We start from the raw sequence: 15475 nt of genomic DNA on the forward strand, positions 1-15475 counted from the left end.
AGCTCCACTCTGAATGGCATAATTTTTCTCCGTTTGGACATGTTTGTATTCGCACAATAAACGCGTTAGTGCCAGACATGTCGCAGGATGTTGGTTGCAGGGAACTTTATTGGTTATGGTTATTTTATTATTATTGTATTAAGTGCAGTGCATTCAGGTATGAATTCCCCTTGTATCTGGGTGTGAATAGATAGGTAAAAATAAGTTTTAGGTATAATAAAAAATAAATAAATATTATAGGGACATTCTTACACAAATCGAGTAAGTCCCACGGTAAGCCAAGAAGCCTTGTGTTGTGGGTGCTCAGGCAACGATATATATAATGTACATAGAAAACCTCTATGACTCAGGAACAAATATCTGTGTTCATCACACAAATAAATGCCCTTACCGGGATTCGAACCCAGGACCATCAGCACTACTCACCCACTAGGCCAGAAAGGTCCTCGGGGTCGGGCGGTATACTTAAGGCAAAAATACTTTTTACAACGAAGTGCATAATAATATATTCTTCTTTTGTAAGTACAAAATGATTTCTTATTAAACATAAATACCAAACGGTGACAGATGAATAATTACGTAAAACAACTTTAACTCGAGGTTATTCTTAAAATCAGTAAAACTAGGCTATTTTGCGACGAATTGTAATGTGTCGATTTTGCCATGGAACAGCGGATATTTTTTTCGAACTTAGGATCTTCGGTTCCGTAGCATGGTTAATTACTATATCATTACATAAGTGGGTGAAGCCGTTAACCGTAGCTTGCCAAGTACGTAAACATACTTGGCAAGCTACGGTTACCTATTAGGTCATCAATTTCAAACTAACTTTTAATTGATTTTACTATGATAGATGGGTACAAAGTTGATTTCAATCTTATTTATATCCAGAACGATTAATTATATAAAGTATTAATAAACAATTATCAAACTCATCTAATTAGGTCTACAGGCGTCACCGATAATTGCAAGCGATTTACGATACATTGCCGACTTTGAGGTACAACGACTTGAACCGATTGATCAAACGCCGTAATGAATCGAAAATAACATGATATATACATGAGTTTTCGTAGAGCCCATAACCATAACACATTCTCATTATGATAGGTACTTGGTTGTTTTTTAAGGTAGAATGGCTTTGGCTTGAATGGCGAGTGTTAATATTCCGGTGTTTAGGGCGTCCGTTATTATAGCAGGCGCGGGTGCACGGAGCGGGAGCGACGGATTTTACCTACAATCAACCCGCGTCAGCTAGCGGACGGCTTATGTAGGAAAGTTTGGTTGGCAACTTGGTATTCTACTGTATTTTGAGGAAAGTTTAATTTTACGTTTCCAAGTTATAAATAGCAGTACAATGACAGTTTTCATACGGTCAGATTTATAAAAAGTAAGCAACTTTAGGTGTCATAAGAAGAGGAAGTGAATGATTGTTTGATTACATACGCTACATAAAGTAAACAATCTTAGCAAAAAACGGCAGTGGATAAAATTTAAGCGTAATTAAGAAAATTTTTGGTCAATATTGCAGTCAAGTTTCAATATTTCGCTGTCATGAATGAATGAATATTTATTGCATGTCACATTACATAAATTGTTAAAGGTGGTACATTTTAGAAGGTATACATGTGACGCCCTGCAAGGGCATAGCAATTTAAGCCTTAAATTTAGATAACTTAAATCTACTTAGCTGAAACTAGGTACATTTTAATCATTTACTATAATGAATGATTTGTATTGTCCTAATCATATTCTTCACTAAATAACCGGCCAAGAGCATGTCGGGCCACGCTCAGTGTAGGGTTCCGTAGTTACTCTTCCGTCACAATAAGCTAAACTGGAGCTTAAAGTATAGTAAATTGTTAACCAAGGGATGAAACGGTACCTTTCACCCGAGTTAAACAAATAGGCAAATTTGCATAATCAGTACCTAATTAAAGTAAGTCTTTTTACTATGAAGGGAAAACTTTTTGCGATAACTCAAAAACAGCTAAACTGATCATGTCCGCTATAGTTTTCATTTAATGTTTTTTTTAGCTCTACTTCCACGATTTTTTTCATATTTTTTGGACCTATGGTTCAAAAGTTAGAGGGGGGGGACACATTTTTTTTTTCTTTCGGAGCGATTATCTCCGAATATATTCACTTTATCAAAAAATGTTTCTTGAAAACCCCTATTAGTTTTAAAAGACCTTTCCAACGATATCCCACACTCTAGGGTTGAAGCGAAAAAAAAAATTCACCCCCACTTTACGTGTAGGGGAGGTACCCTAAAAAAAAAAATTTTTAGATTTTATTGTACGACTTTGTCGGCTTTATTGATTTATATATCCATGCCAAATTTCAGCTTTCTAGCACTAACGACCACGGAGCAAAGCCTCGGACAGACAGACAGACAGACAGACAGACAGACAGACAGACAGACAGACAGACAGACAGACAGACGGACATGGCGAAACTATAAGGGTTCCGTTTTATGCCATTTGGCTACGGAACCCTAAAAAATCATCTAAGTTGTAGAAACATTTACTAGCCATTGTCTTTACTATACTATCCGCAAAACTATCTGGTCGGTCAGGTCATAATGCCATCTCTTTTACTCTTGGTTGGTCTTAACTTAACAAGGCAAGTATAGTCATCATTGCATGTCATTGTTACGACCTCAACTCTGATGCCGATACCTGTGTAGGTACTTGGTTGTTTTGTTTGTTAGCCTGATTGGAACACGAATGGCTAATGTCAACATCCCGGTGTTTATGTAGGGAAGTTTGGTTGTTTCGTGTGCTATATTGCACCTAACAAGAGGCCACGAATAATAGGTATTGTAGATGTAACCATGAACGTAAAACTAACAGCCCACTAATTTGTGTCTACACTACGTAAGTGATTAGATTAGACTCGTGTTTTTGTTTTTTAGTAAGATTCAAATACTGAGGGCCTACCGCGAACCACGTTCGACGTCTTGCCTCCCTATCACACTTACGCACGAATTTACAAGTGCGACAGTGCCTCTGTTTTAAGTAGAAATTATTTCGAAGAAAGTTCCTCAATAGATTTCCTCAAATGTCCACTAGCGTGTTTAGAGTAAGACCAAGATAATTTGGCAGCGATTTTGACAGCCCCGACAGTGCAACTATTATTTTAAACGTCAAACTTCTATTAAAATAATGACATTTACTTAACAGACTGGTCTGACTCCAGTTAAGAATGGGGAATCATATAGCAGCAGGTATCTACATGTAAGTATCGGTTATACTAATGTGAGATCAAAGGATGTTTAATTATAAAGCTAACCCCTATTTGTACTAGTTGCGGTTGTGGGTAAATGTTTGCTTATTCAGTGACGCCCCGCGCTCTCTCACCGTACGACAACAACAATATCTACAGGGTGTTTATTTAATCACCTGCAATAATTTACGGGGTGGATATATTGGGCAACTTTTACTATGAGACCAACACCGAAATGGCGAAAAAAAATTGGCTGTTTCATTCATTTTGACTGCCTGACCCAAACTGAATGCATGGAAGGCGCCGAAGGAATGGTTAGGGAATAATTTTGCACGAATCGCTTTAATTAACAGTATTAAAGTACCTTTATTTATGTGGTAAAATACAATATTAATTTATTGCGCTATCGTACACAAACATGATAATTTATATTATATTAAAAATGTAACTACTGGCTTCAATGACATTGTAACTGTCACGTGTCCGTCTTACGAATTTTCAATCTGTCGCATCTGTTGGTCACGTGACCTGTCGCGAGTGTAACATTTTTTCCCCATCACAAAAAGTGCACAGCGCCGCTAAAAAAGTTTTCACTTCAAAAAGTTTGTGTGCTGTGCTAACCACCATGCCGTCACAAACATATTCACAATTTCCGAACGCGGGTGCGTTCGGAAATTGTCGCTGTCAATTTCCAAATTTAATATGGCCGACCTTTTGTCCTGTGTTTGTCATTAAATTAACACTTTTAAATGCAAAATACGCGATAAACCGGATTTTGCCAATATATGTCATCGATTCAAAACTCTTATTTTTTTACGCTCTTTCATTTGAGTATAATTTCATCGGGGTCTACCGTAAACCTCGACGGAATTATTAATATAGATAGAAGATGCCTGTATCTGCTAAGGTCCAAAATTAAAGTTATTATGAACTTTTCCTATAAACATTTAGAAATTCTGGTTAGACGCTACATGTGAGCCGCCACTTTTGACGTGTTTGTGTGTGTTAGCGTCTTCAACATTACTTATCATGTAGACATAGGTGATTGGCGTACAGTTATAAATGGTTTACATCTAACATAACTTTACACATGGTCTAGAATACCCATAATCGAACAATCGGCTCACGGTCACCTGCGCATGGGCATAATGCGCTTCCGCCGGAAACGGATCGCCGCCGCCATATTGGATTGATTGTGCGCGCCAACCGTGGATAATCGGTATATGACCAATCACGTGTGTTTACATACACGACAGTTTTCTGTCAGATTCTGTTATTTGAAAAACTCTTAGCTCATTGCAAAATATTTACGCGAATGTTGGGACATAATTAAACGAAAATGCCATTTAGTCGTAATATTCATAATATCCAATGTAGTTTTTGGTTGCAATACGTTCAATGCTGTGACGATTCTTATACAAAATGGGTCAGAAAAAGTAGACCAATCAGCCAAACTGCCGGTCTAGCTTTGTGTCTTTATCACTCCTCCATATTAGTGCGACAGATTTGCGTTTCGATCTCTACGGAACGTAAGCGATTTGCATATTGGCTACGCGGCCTGATCAAGATAAATCACGTATTCCTGATTTTAGTTTATTTTATAAGTTAATTAAAAAAAACGATATAACAAATATACAGACAGTTATAAATATCAAACTAAACCAGTTCTGTAAACAGCACTTCATGTCACGCAGTGGCGTTAGTGATTTGACTGAGTAGATGAGTTTTCTAAGAGATTTAAGGCATTGTAAAATTAATAAAGGCTGATTCACGTTAAACCGGCCCGTGGCCCGGGCCGAGGCGTCTGACACGTCATTTTCTACGACGGCTGATCGGTGATCACTTGGTGATTTACATAGAAAACGAAGCGCCGGAAGCTCCGGCGCGGTCTACCGCGTGTCACCCTTTTCTTATTGTTCTTCATCGCATTGTCCAGGTATTTTGCCACGGCTCATGGGAGCTCTGCTTGACAACTAATCCTAAGACTTAGCGTAGGCACTAGTTTTTACGAAAGCCACTGTCATCTGACCTTCCAACCCTCCGGTTTCCTCACGATGCCGCGTGTCACCCTTATAGATGAACATCCCTAAACTGAGCTGCTCTCTGGATAAACTTGTATAACGGTTTGCTTTCACGGAGTAAAAAGTAAATATGTCTAATCACAGTGTATACTTTACAGCGATGGGGTCAGGCGCATCTGTGGCGGTGGACACGCCTGGTGGGGACCTCCGCCTACCAACCTCGGGTCTGAAGTTCAACATCAACCAGCTGAGAGCGCTCAACGGCTACGTTGACTCCCTCTATGATGACGACCAGAAAGGTAAAGCATTTTTGATTAAGGCAACCCACGACTTTCGGCTAATAAATGTTCAATTTCTTCCTTTGCTTTGGTTCCTGGCGGAAGGGGCGTTGTCTCTTGTGGGATGCAACATGTGTAAGTACATATGCTGCATCTCATTTGAGACACACTCTGAAGTTGGCAGGATCAGCGGCAGAAACGGCTGCAAGGCTCAAACACGCCAAGTACTCCACCTTAGAAGTGGCGTACGATTTTGTACCGGTCACCGTGGAGACTGCTGGACGTTGGGGTAATGAGGCTCTGGAGTTTTTTAGGGAGCTGGGCAGGCGTTTGCGGGAGAAGGGTAATGATCCCCGCTCTGGGTCTTGGCCAAACAGGTTTCCATCGCCATACAGCGGGGGAATGCTGCCGGCATGATGGGAACTTTTGGGCCGGGCTTGTTGCAGAGTGGGGATAGGCGTTAGATTATAGGTGTGTTTGACGAAGCTTGTTGCGGAATTTATAAGTTGTTTTAGTAGTAATTGTAACTTTGTATGCAATATGGGTACTGACTGCCTGAAATAAAAGCCTTTTTTTTATTTTATTTATTATTAGTGTTAATGTACAATAAGTTTGTGACGATGCTTGTGCGGATTACATGTGTATTTTGACGAAGCATGTGGCGGATTGCATTTGTATTTGCATGTTAGTATAAATTTCACAATAAAATTTTTAATTATTAAAAAAAAATCTTTATGTGCGGTTCTTATTGGGTCATACGCATTTTTTAGCAAACTCGATACCAGAGTCGTTAACTTTGATTGTATCTTCCACAGATGTGACCTTTGTCTAAGATGTGTTTGACCCTATTAGAGTTTTCATTAAAGGTGCATTCAGATTAAGCGTACATAATTATGTACTAGTGTTTATTACGTAGTATGTAATATTCATGATGTGCAGTGTGCGAGTATACCAGATCTGGACCCATCTCACATCCTAACTACCATTGTTTTAGACCGAATGTCGAGCGAGATGGAGAGTGCAGTAGAGAGCTTAGTCCAGAGGATAGTGGACGGTGCTGGGCAGCGTGACCCGAGGTTCCGATGCTGCCATCTCATCGCATTGCACAGAGGCAAGAAGGTAAACACGAGGTTGTATGGAGTTTCTATCTAGTTGTCCAATGGACTGGCTGACAGATGCTAACTTACTGCTATCTTATTTTGACGCTCCATCACACTGGAAGTTTAAAAATATTATAGGGGCATTCTTACACAAATTGACTAAGTCCCAAGTTAAGCCAAGAATATCTGTGCTCATCACACGAATAAATGCCCTTACCGGGATTCGAACCCAGGACCATCGGCTTCATAGGCAGGGTCACTACCCACTAGGCCAGACCGGTCGTAAATACACAGCATCTGCCTTCTATAGATCTAAAAAGAATAAGTCCTAAATGGTTTTAGTTTTAAGTCGATACTTAAAACTAAAACCATTTAGGACTTATTCTTTTTGCCGTGCCGATGCACTTCATGGTCTGCTGCTTACTGATTGAACATACCTATCTATCACCAGATGCGTTCCCGTTCTCTGGAATACCTGGTGACCCTCGACTCTTTGTCAGTCCTAAATGATGGGAACGAAGACTGCTGTCTCCAAGAGGGACCAACAGGGTACGGCAGAGTGCGCCTCACAGGCAAGGAGGCTGAGAAGTGGGAGGAGTTTTTAACGCCTTCAGGATATTTGTGCAGGTTAGTGATTTTTTTAAACAACTAGATGTAGTCCTATTCACTAAAATATCATGAAAATACAATACGTGACCCTTGGAGTCCTAGTCCAGTCCTAAATACGGGAACAAGGCTCAAAAAGAGGACAAAGGGTATGAGCCCCCGGTCCTCTTACAAAGAGAATGATTGGGAGTTAATCCACTTGTAATGTTCTTTGGGAGCAATGGAACGCTATAAGCTTTACTTTCGCTTTCTATGGAGATTTTTAGTCATTTTCTGACATGACTGTGACTAATCGGTGTGACATTAGTACTCCTACTTGGACAATCGCAGATGCGGGGATGTGCCTCGCTCAGGAAAAGGTCCTAACTTTCAAAAATCTAAAATCCTGACTAGTGTAGTCCTGATATTCTAGACAAGTATAGCTCAATCCTCTAACAACCCGATATAGTCATGTATCTTTTTCAGAGACAAAGTCCTAGAACGATGGGTGGAGCTGATAGCGCGCTGCGCGCACGCCCGCGGTGGTGGCGGCTCACGTGTGCTCTGCGCAAGAGCGGCTGCGCGTGCACATCCGCACAAGTACTGCTACTTAGAGAGAGGTGAGTGAGTCATAACAACATATGTAATGTTGCGGTTTCGCTTACGAATTTTGTCACTATTGGTGTATCACCAACGGGTCTTATTAAGTTAAGCCTATTTCAATCGCAACATTCGCAATATACTCAGTCGAAATGTTGAGTCTGTTACGCTTCAACGCTTCGTTATATTTTAGCCTGGCGTTGTCACATCCAAAAAAATAAGATTTTTTTTGGGCCAGAGGGAATTGTTTTTATTATTATTATTAAAGCCTTTATTATGCGAACTGTTGACATTCTATTTAACAATTACTTATTATATTTAAATTTCTATAAGCATGTTCGTAAGGTCTTTTTATTATATTTCTTTATTGAGAAGTTCTACAATAAATAATATACAAAAAAACATGAGTACTTATAAGCATAGCCAATAACAGAACTCCCTGGTATTTACAAAAAATAAAATATACCCACAGGTGATATTTGCTGACTTGTGACTTGTGCTGTACAAGAATTGTAAATATAAATTAAGTAGTAGATCTTTAACATACAAAGAAAAGAGAATAAGAGAAGAAAAATAATAACTGAAGCCTGGAAAATTTCCTAAAATGTGTAGATAAAGTTATAATTTTGCGAGTATCACTCTAAGAATAAATTAAATTTCCTACTTTCCTATGAAAATATTTTAATTTGTATTTATTTCGTAAAAGTATCAATAAGAATATTACAACCTATAACCTAGCCTTTGCCTTTTGACCTAGGCCTCTTCCTTATCGCCTTTTTCTATTATATTTAGGTATTTGTCCAACATTTTCTTCCATTTTTGTCTATCAATTGCCATTTCTCTCCAGTTTTTTCCTATTGTTTTTGGTTTGCCCTTTTTTCTTTTGCCAACTTTTGGATTCCAATTCGTAGCTATTTTTGTCCATCTGTTATTTTTCATCCTGGCTATGTGCCCTGACCAATTGTATTTTTGCTTCAATATCTGTACTGCCGCGTCTGTAAGTTTAGTTCTTCTTCTTATCTCTGTGTTTCTAACTATGTTGGATAACTTTATGTTAAGGATACTTCTCTCTATTGACCGTTGACATGCTTGAATTTGTTTGATGAGATCTCCTGTGAGTGACCATGTTTGACTGCCATATGTAAGACAGGGTAGAATGCATGAGTCAAAGGCTAGTTTTTTGAGTTTCATTGGTATTTTCTTCTTGAATATATCCTTCATAGACCAATATTTCTTCCATGTCTGTCCAATTCTTCTTGCTATTTCTTTATTTGTGCAGTCTGTGAAAGATACTTGTTTCCCAAGGTATACCTATATACTCTGTGACATATTCCAATGATGTATTCTCTATTTGTATAGTCACTTTTTTTTAGTTAGTCATAACTTTAGTTTTTTCTTCGTTCATTTCTAAACCTACTTGTTGGCTCTGTGCATTTAGTTCTTGCAGTAGTGTCCTGAGCTCAGTTGCACTGTGGGCTAATATTACCAAGTCATCAGCAAATCGGAGATTCGATAAATATTTGTTGTTGATCTTGATGCCTTTTCGTCTTTCTTCCCAGTTTAGATTTTTAAAGATTTCTTCTAGGCCAGCTATGATCAGCTTTGGCGAGATTGGGTCTCCCTGTCTTACCCCTCTGTTCTGGATCTGTCTTCCTATTTTTATCTGTTTTTACTCTGGCTGTACTTTTTTCATAGATCTTTTTTATGACTTGTATATAGACTTCTGGAATGTCTTGATTCTCTGGAATGTCTAGTGCCTGCCATAGAGGGAATTGTTAGTGTGTTAAAATTGTGGTTATAATGACGGTAACTAGTCGCCCTTTCGTTAATGTTATTTAATTCATCATAAATTAATCGGTTATCATTTACCACTCGTAAAAACGTTGCCCTTATTCAATTTGACCTAATTCAACTTTTCTGTGTTAGTCTAATATACAATCTGTATTTAGTATTAAATTGTATAAAAAAGCGAAAAAACCTGATAGAAAATACAGGATAATTGCAAAACTCAAATTCTGTGAACAAAACATTTCATCACAACACAACACAGAACAACTCCAAAACTCCCATTAAACCAGCCTACATTTTAATGATCCCATCGTTTAACGTTACCTTAAACTTAACAATATCGTTCATCGTTCACAAACAAACCCGTTATTTTAGCACGATATTTCCACACAGACCTAATAATTAATCATAAGTTGCGCGGAAGTGTGAAACACCACACCTATTCAAATCTATCTAAGTAATATATCTTCCCCTTTCACACCCTATTGATAAATAAATTAGCGAGAGAGAGGAAACGATTTTCTGCATATATTTCCGTAGATTTTCAGGATTGAGTTGGAATCCGGCGGCTCGCTTGGGGAATTTTACCAATATACTATTTTGTCACAATAATTAGAGCCTTATTTACTTGTGATTTGGCTTGTTATCCTTAAGCCAGTTTTGAAGTGCACTATAATCGAAAAAGTCATCAAGTTCGTTTGAAATAAGGTCGAATATTCATTGGCAAGACGCAAGGATTTGTGAATGAAAGAAGGTTTGTTGGGAGGCAGTTTAATTAAATTTTAATAGAGCGTTTACGAAAATAGCTAGTGTTTATTTATGGGGTGTGAATGCAATCGGCATTTTGCTAATAGTTTAGTTCAGATGAATTGATTCGAAAGGGTTGTTTAATTTGCACGGGGAAATTAACACTGAAGGCTGTTTGAAAATGTAATTAAGTTTGAATCGTATTGTTACTCCTAAATGGCAATGATATGTAGGTATATAACCTATTTCGTTTTACATTCACTACTATAAAACGCCATCAGTGTATGATAGCTTAAGTACGACTGTTTATTGTTTACCTTTATTCAATATTTTTGATGGAAAATAAAGATCATTTGAATTTAAATAAATGGTCTAACGACTAATGTAATAATTTTGCTGATGATACCTGTTTACGTTTATAGCGTCCCCTCCCCAAGCCCTGACCGACCGCCGTCTAGCCATCGTGGAAGGCGCAGCATGGGTGATGGTCCGTGTCGGTGCCGGCGAAGCTGAAGCCAAGCTCGTGCTGGGAGCGAGAGTCGGGGGCGTGAGCGCGGCCGCTTATACGTGCCGAGTGCCGCTTACAAGCCCTTTGGCACTCCTACATTACACAGCAGCAAACCAGGTGCACAAGCCGAAGCTAAGCAGTTTTGTTTTCTAATATGAATTAGTTTTTGTTTCAAAAGGCCTAGAGTAAAAAATAAACGAATCTTATCCACTTTCATCTATCAACAATAATGCTGCTCGCGCGGTAGTGTACAATAGCGGGTCATGTGATTTTCTCCCTCCTTCCTTTTGTCCCTCTTAAAAGTTCGTACTTAACACGAAGTCCATGTCTGGCTCTTGTACTGGTCTACCTAAGCTAGTTTTCATTAAGGTAGTAATTTCATAGTCTATTGTATGAGTTTCCACGCAAGCTATCAGCAACAAACTCTGGATAATTTTTTTTACTTATGGTAATAATTTCCCAGGGTTACTACGCAACGGCAGTAGGCCCGCCGTCAAACATGACGTGCGTCGAACGAGCAGCTACCTGGCAACTATGGCACCCTTCGTTGGAAGCAACCCTGGATGCTCACTTCTCAGAACTGTCCACCATAGCCAGGGTAACTGGTGCCCTCAATTCACTGCTGGACAAGATGAGGGAAGGGATATATCAGGTAGGTGCTTTATACCACGGTACAATGGGTTGAACAACTTGGCAACTGGGTGCCATAATTGTCACGTTGTTAGACCCATTGTACCGTGGTACGTACGGTCCGTTAGAAGTAACTCTGGAGGCGCACTTCTCTGAATTGTCCACTATATTAGAAAGTGTCGCCTGTGCTCTCAACTCATTGCTGGATAAAATGAGGGAAGGGATATATGAGGTTGGTGTTTCATACCATGGTGCAGTAAATAGCTAGAATGCATAGCAACCTGGTAACTATGGCATCTTTCGCTTGAAGCACCCCTGGGCACGTACTTCTCTAGATTATCCACTATAGCGAGAGTTGCTGGTGCTCCACCACGGCACTTCAGCTTTGACAAGGAAAATCAGATATTTTATTTCTATTAGATTGTGACTCGCCACCCTAGTTCAGAACTGACGTTGAAAGATGGGGATCGTATCTGACAATTATGATATGATCTCTCTTGGAAGCAAAATAATATCAAGAAATAGTAAACTTTATCTTCAGCATTGTCCTCACTGACTAGACCACTACTACCTCTAGCTAGTGTAGTATCACCAGGTCAGACTTGAGTCAATCTGTGCGTTATAAAAGAAGTAGGCAAGGCAAAACATGTGATTCGATCCCGTGTCCCCTTGTCAAGCTGTGACTTTTATAGGGATGCAGGTAGACATCGCAAAGTTAAATGACTTTTCTATCAGTGCATCAATTAGTACCTATATATTGAAGGTTTTTCCTGAGTATCTAATAGACCTCCTTCCAGGGTTCCCTCCGCGGTGTGAGCCGCTACATGGCGCAGTGCGCGCTGCGCCGGCGCGTGGATCGCTGCGCGGCGCACAGTCAGGCCGCCGCGCGATTGATTGCCCAAACTCATGCGTCACATCATCTGCTCTTGGTTTTGGACTCGTGAGTATTATGTCAACTTAATTTTGTAATGATGGTACACTTGAAAATATTCGTGAATAATTCGTTGTTGCTCTAAATAAGTTAGCAAAGATAATCTGGGCACTTAGCTTTGCTTTACCTGGCCCTAATCGAAAACTAACCAAGGCAGCGATAGCTTGATAATGTAAATATTTTAGATATTATGATGATTCAAATGGAAGTTGGAAAGCTTACTCTGACGCAGTACGTGATAAATGTCACATCTATGATTTATTGACAGGACACTAAAAATCAAATATGTGAAGTAATCGCCAATCAATACAGATACAATTACAAATCGACATTATTCTTTAAATCCAGGTTGTTAGCAGTATGTGAACGAGGAACAACAGCAGGCTACGTTTATCCCGTAGACCGAGCGGCGTTGGTCAGACGAGGGGCACGCGGCGCGGACTGGGCCGCCGATGCAGCTACGATTCGACGGTGTCTCATGGACTTGCATCGTCTGCCTGGTCAGTATCTACAACACCTGCGACTATATAGACTAACAGTTTAATCTGTAGCTGTGGAAATCGATGGGGGAGGTATATAATTTGCAGTGGACATTTGGATAATGGATAGATATATCCATAACTGCTTAATACTTTAGTAGACTGCCCAAAACGAGGCGTGGACTGACCCGCGGCAGTAATTGCATCTTCGTATACTTCGTTTCCGTGTCTGCGTATTCTGAATACTATTAACGGCATGTGATGGGCTGTAAGATATTTTATTTTAATCTATTTTTGAACTATCCCAGGGCAAACTGAATAAAGTCGTCAAACTTATCCAAAACCATTCCTATGTGTGAAGAAGACAATGCTATAAGTGGAAGTGTCTCTGTCGAACTCTCCCAGACTTCTGGTCTATTTATGCCTTCGTCTTTTCAGGGTCCGAAGACACCGTACTCACGTCCTCCGAGTCCCTGGAATCGGTGTTATTTTCTCGCTGGGAGCATATGAACAGAGTTCCAAAGCCATCGACTGGGCTCCCGAGCTTCACTAGACGGCAACTGATGTATCTGTGGAGAGTCGCCAGCGAGTTGGTGACTTGTAAGAACATGGTGGTTTGTGTGAGTTGGCTGTATATTTCACACAAGTTCAAGAATAAATTGAAGGGACATCGACAGTGGCATCATGTTCGGTCCAAGTTTACTTTTTGTCAGAATGTTTTTCTATTCCTCTGTTTTTGCAAAAGAAAGGTTTTGTCCTTTCCAGTTATATCACCTACACCACATCTGACACAGCGCGTAGTAAGAGACAAGCGAAGGACATATCGCGCGCGTCTTTGAGTCGTGCGCAATAAGAGAGTCCATATTACGCATTGTATCAATTGTATGCTTATATTATGAGTTGATATTACAATTAAATTAAATTATGGTTTTAAGGACCGCAAATAAGTAACTCAATTCCACAGGAAAACCACAGCACATTCCGCGCCAACTTGCTCCAAGTGACCTCTCAACATGAAAACATCGAGCAGCTGATCCACATTCTGGCGATCATGCTCGATCAAGCACGAGACCTATATTTGAACAATATCGAGACTAGAAGTCTGGGAGAGTTCGACAGAGACACTTCCACTTACAGGTAAACTTAAGCTACTTACATACCGGTTAAATGTAAAATAATGGGCTTCTACAAGTATTGATATTATTTAACGAACTAAAGATGGGAGAGGTTTTCAACTCATCCGCATAATCGGATAGGAGGAGAGGAATAGAGGAGGAGGAGAGGTTTTAACCGAGAAAATGAGAAACCGAACGGGGAGAAACCGAAAAAACTTACTTGAAGTTTGAAGTTTGAAAAGCACCAACTTTGTTGACGTCATGATCGTTTTATGATAGTCATCTGCAGTTTTCCGTAAAAATGTAATTTAATGTTACAGAAGCATACTTGATTATCTAAACTTGTAGGTCAAAGAAATGGAACAAGCTAAAGGACTACTACGATGCGTCTTCAGCGTGTTTGATCGACGCAGTCAGACGGGATCCGGAGCTACGGACAGAGAATTTGGACGACGAGCTTAATGTCATGAGAAATGTGCTCAACTGGCTTTATAAAGGTAAGTTTTCACACTATCATTGCCGGAGATAAATAGAACCCTTAAAATAACGAGTCCTTCTTGTGACGTGACAAATAACTCGAAGTGGAGTCTCATGAAACTTAATGCAGTCTATGTCTTCCAACTTACTTAATTCAGCTCGATTACGCACCAACGCTATAGTATTCGAAATATACCTCCTGGTCTCCAACTTTTAACTTAACTAGTCTCTTTCCGTCTCCTTCTTATTACCCCCATTGTACTCAAATAAGGGATACAGTTCGGGATAAAAAGTATCCTGGCAAAAAGTATTCCAAGTTATAAACGATCTGTCCGTTTCGATCATCGATTTTGTATGATAAAGACCTAAAATCCAAACATCCAAACTCAGAAACTTTTTCTTTCAGTTTATCTTAAACTTACTAATTTTGCTAATTTTCTATTTTCCTGTTCATTTGTTCCATCTCAGGTGTCAAAGACGATAAGAAATACCTCAGCCCAGTCCTTAAGCCCTACCTCGATACTCTCTTTACCGGTTCACTCGAAAACTCCTGGTTCCTCGAAGAGTTTGACGCTAAGAAGAGTGAATTAGAGTTTCAAGGACTCAAGGAGTACTGTACTGGTGTCCATGATGGGGTGATTGAGCCCTGTCTTGGGCTGTTGGATGCAGCTAAGAAGCTAGCGTGGGCCAAGGCTATGGTGGATTTCGTGGACAGATATAAGCATATCGGTGAGTCTTAGTTAAGTGAATTAATAGTAATATAAATAAAAAAATGTATAGAAATGATTGTTTAACTTTTCAGTCGCATCTGTCTTTCCGATACATGTTTACATTTCGAGTGGTGTTTGTCGATAAAAGATTTTTATCTTGGCTACGATCCCCGGTTCCGGGGCCTCCCGCCAACATCGAAAAATCGAGAATCATTATCTGCATTTCTATCAGTCTTGATTATCAAGCGACAGGGGGGCAGATAAAGTTTTTAGATTTT

At 39.6% G+C, this 15475-nt stretch overlaps 1 protein-coding gene across 1 annotated transcript in view; it reads left to right on the forward strand.

Annotated features, from left to right (window-relative positions):
* The window catches only part of LOC133524586 (uncharacterized), a 77094-nt gene that overhangs the window by 18104 nt on the left and 43515 nt on the right, over window positions 1-15475 (forward strand). Inside the window, exons 2-13 of the mRNA XM_061860681.1 lie at window positions 5408-5548; window positions 6522-6646; window positions 7079-7254; window positions 7699-7832; window positions 10770-10972; window positions 11319-11507; window positions 12283-12425; window positions 12765-12916; window positions 13334-13515; window positions 13860-14032; window positions 14359-14507; window positions 14956-15216. Coding sequence (XP_061716665.1) covers window positions 5410-5548; window positions 6522-6646; window positions 7079-7254; window positions 7699-7832; window positions 10770-10972; window positions 11319-11507; window positions 12283-12425; window positions 12765-12916; window positions 13334-13515; window positions 13860-14032; window positions 14359-14507; window positions 14956-15216 — 2026 coding nt within the window. The 5' untranslated portion in view covers window positions 5408-5409. The remainder of the gene's footprint in view (window positions 1-5407; window positions 5549-6521; window positions 6647-7078; window positions 7255-7698; window positions 7833-10769; window positions 10973-11318; window positions 11508-12282; window positions 12426-12764; window positions 12917-13333; window positions 13516-13859; window positions 14033-14358; window positions 14508-14955; window positions 15217-15475) is intronic.

This window comes from Cydia pomonella, chromosome 13 (genome assembly GCF_033807575.1).
Source record: "Cydia pomonella isolate Wapato2018A chromosome 13, ilCydPomo1, whole genome shotgun sequence".
In the NCBI taxonomy this organism is placed as follows: Eukaryota; Metazoa; Arthropoda; class Insecta; order Lepidoptera; family Tortricidae; genus Cydia; species Cydia pomonella.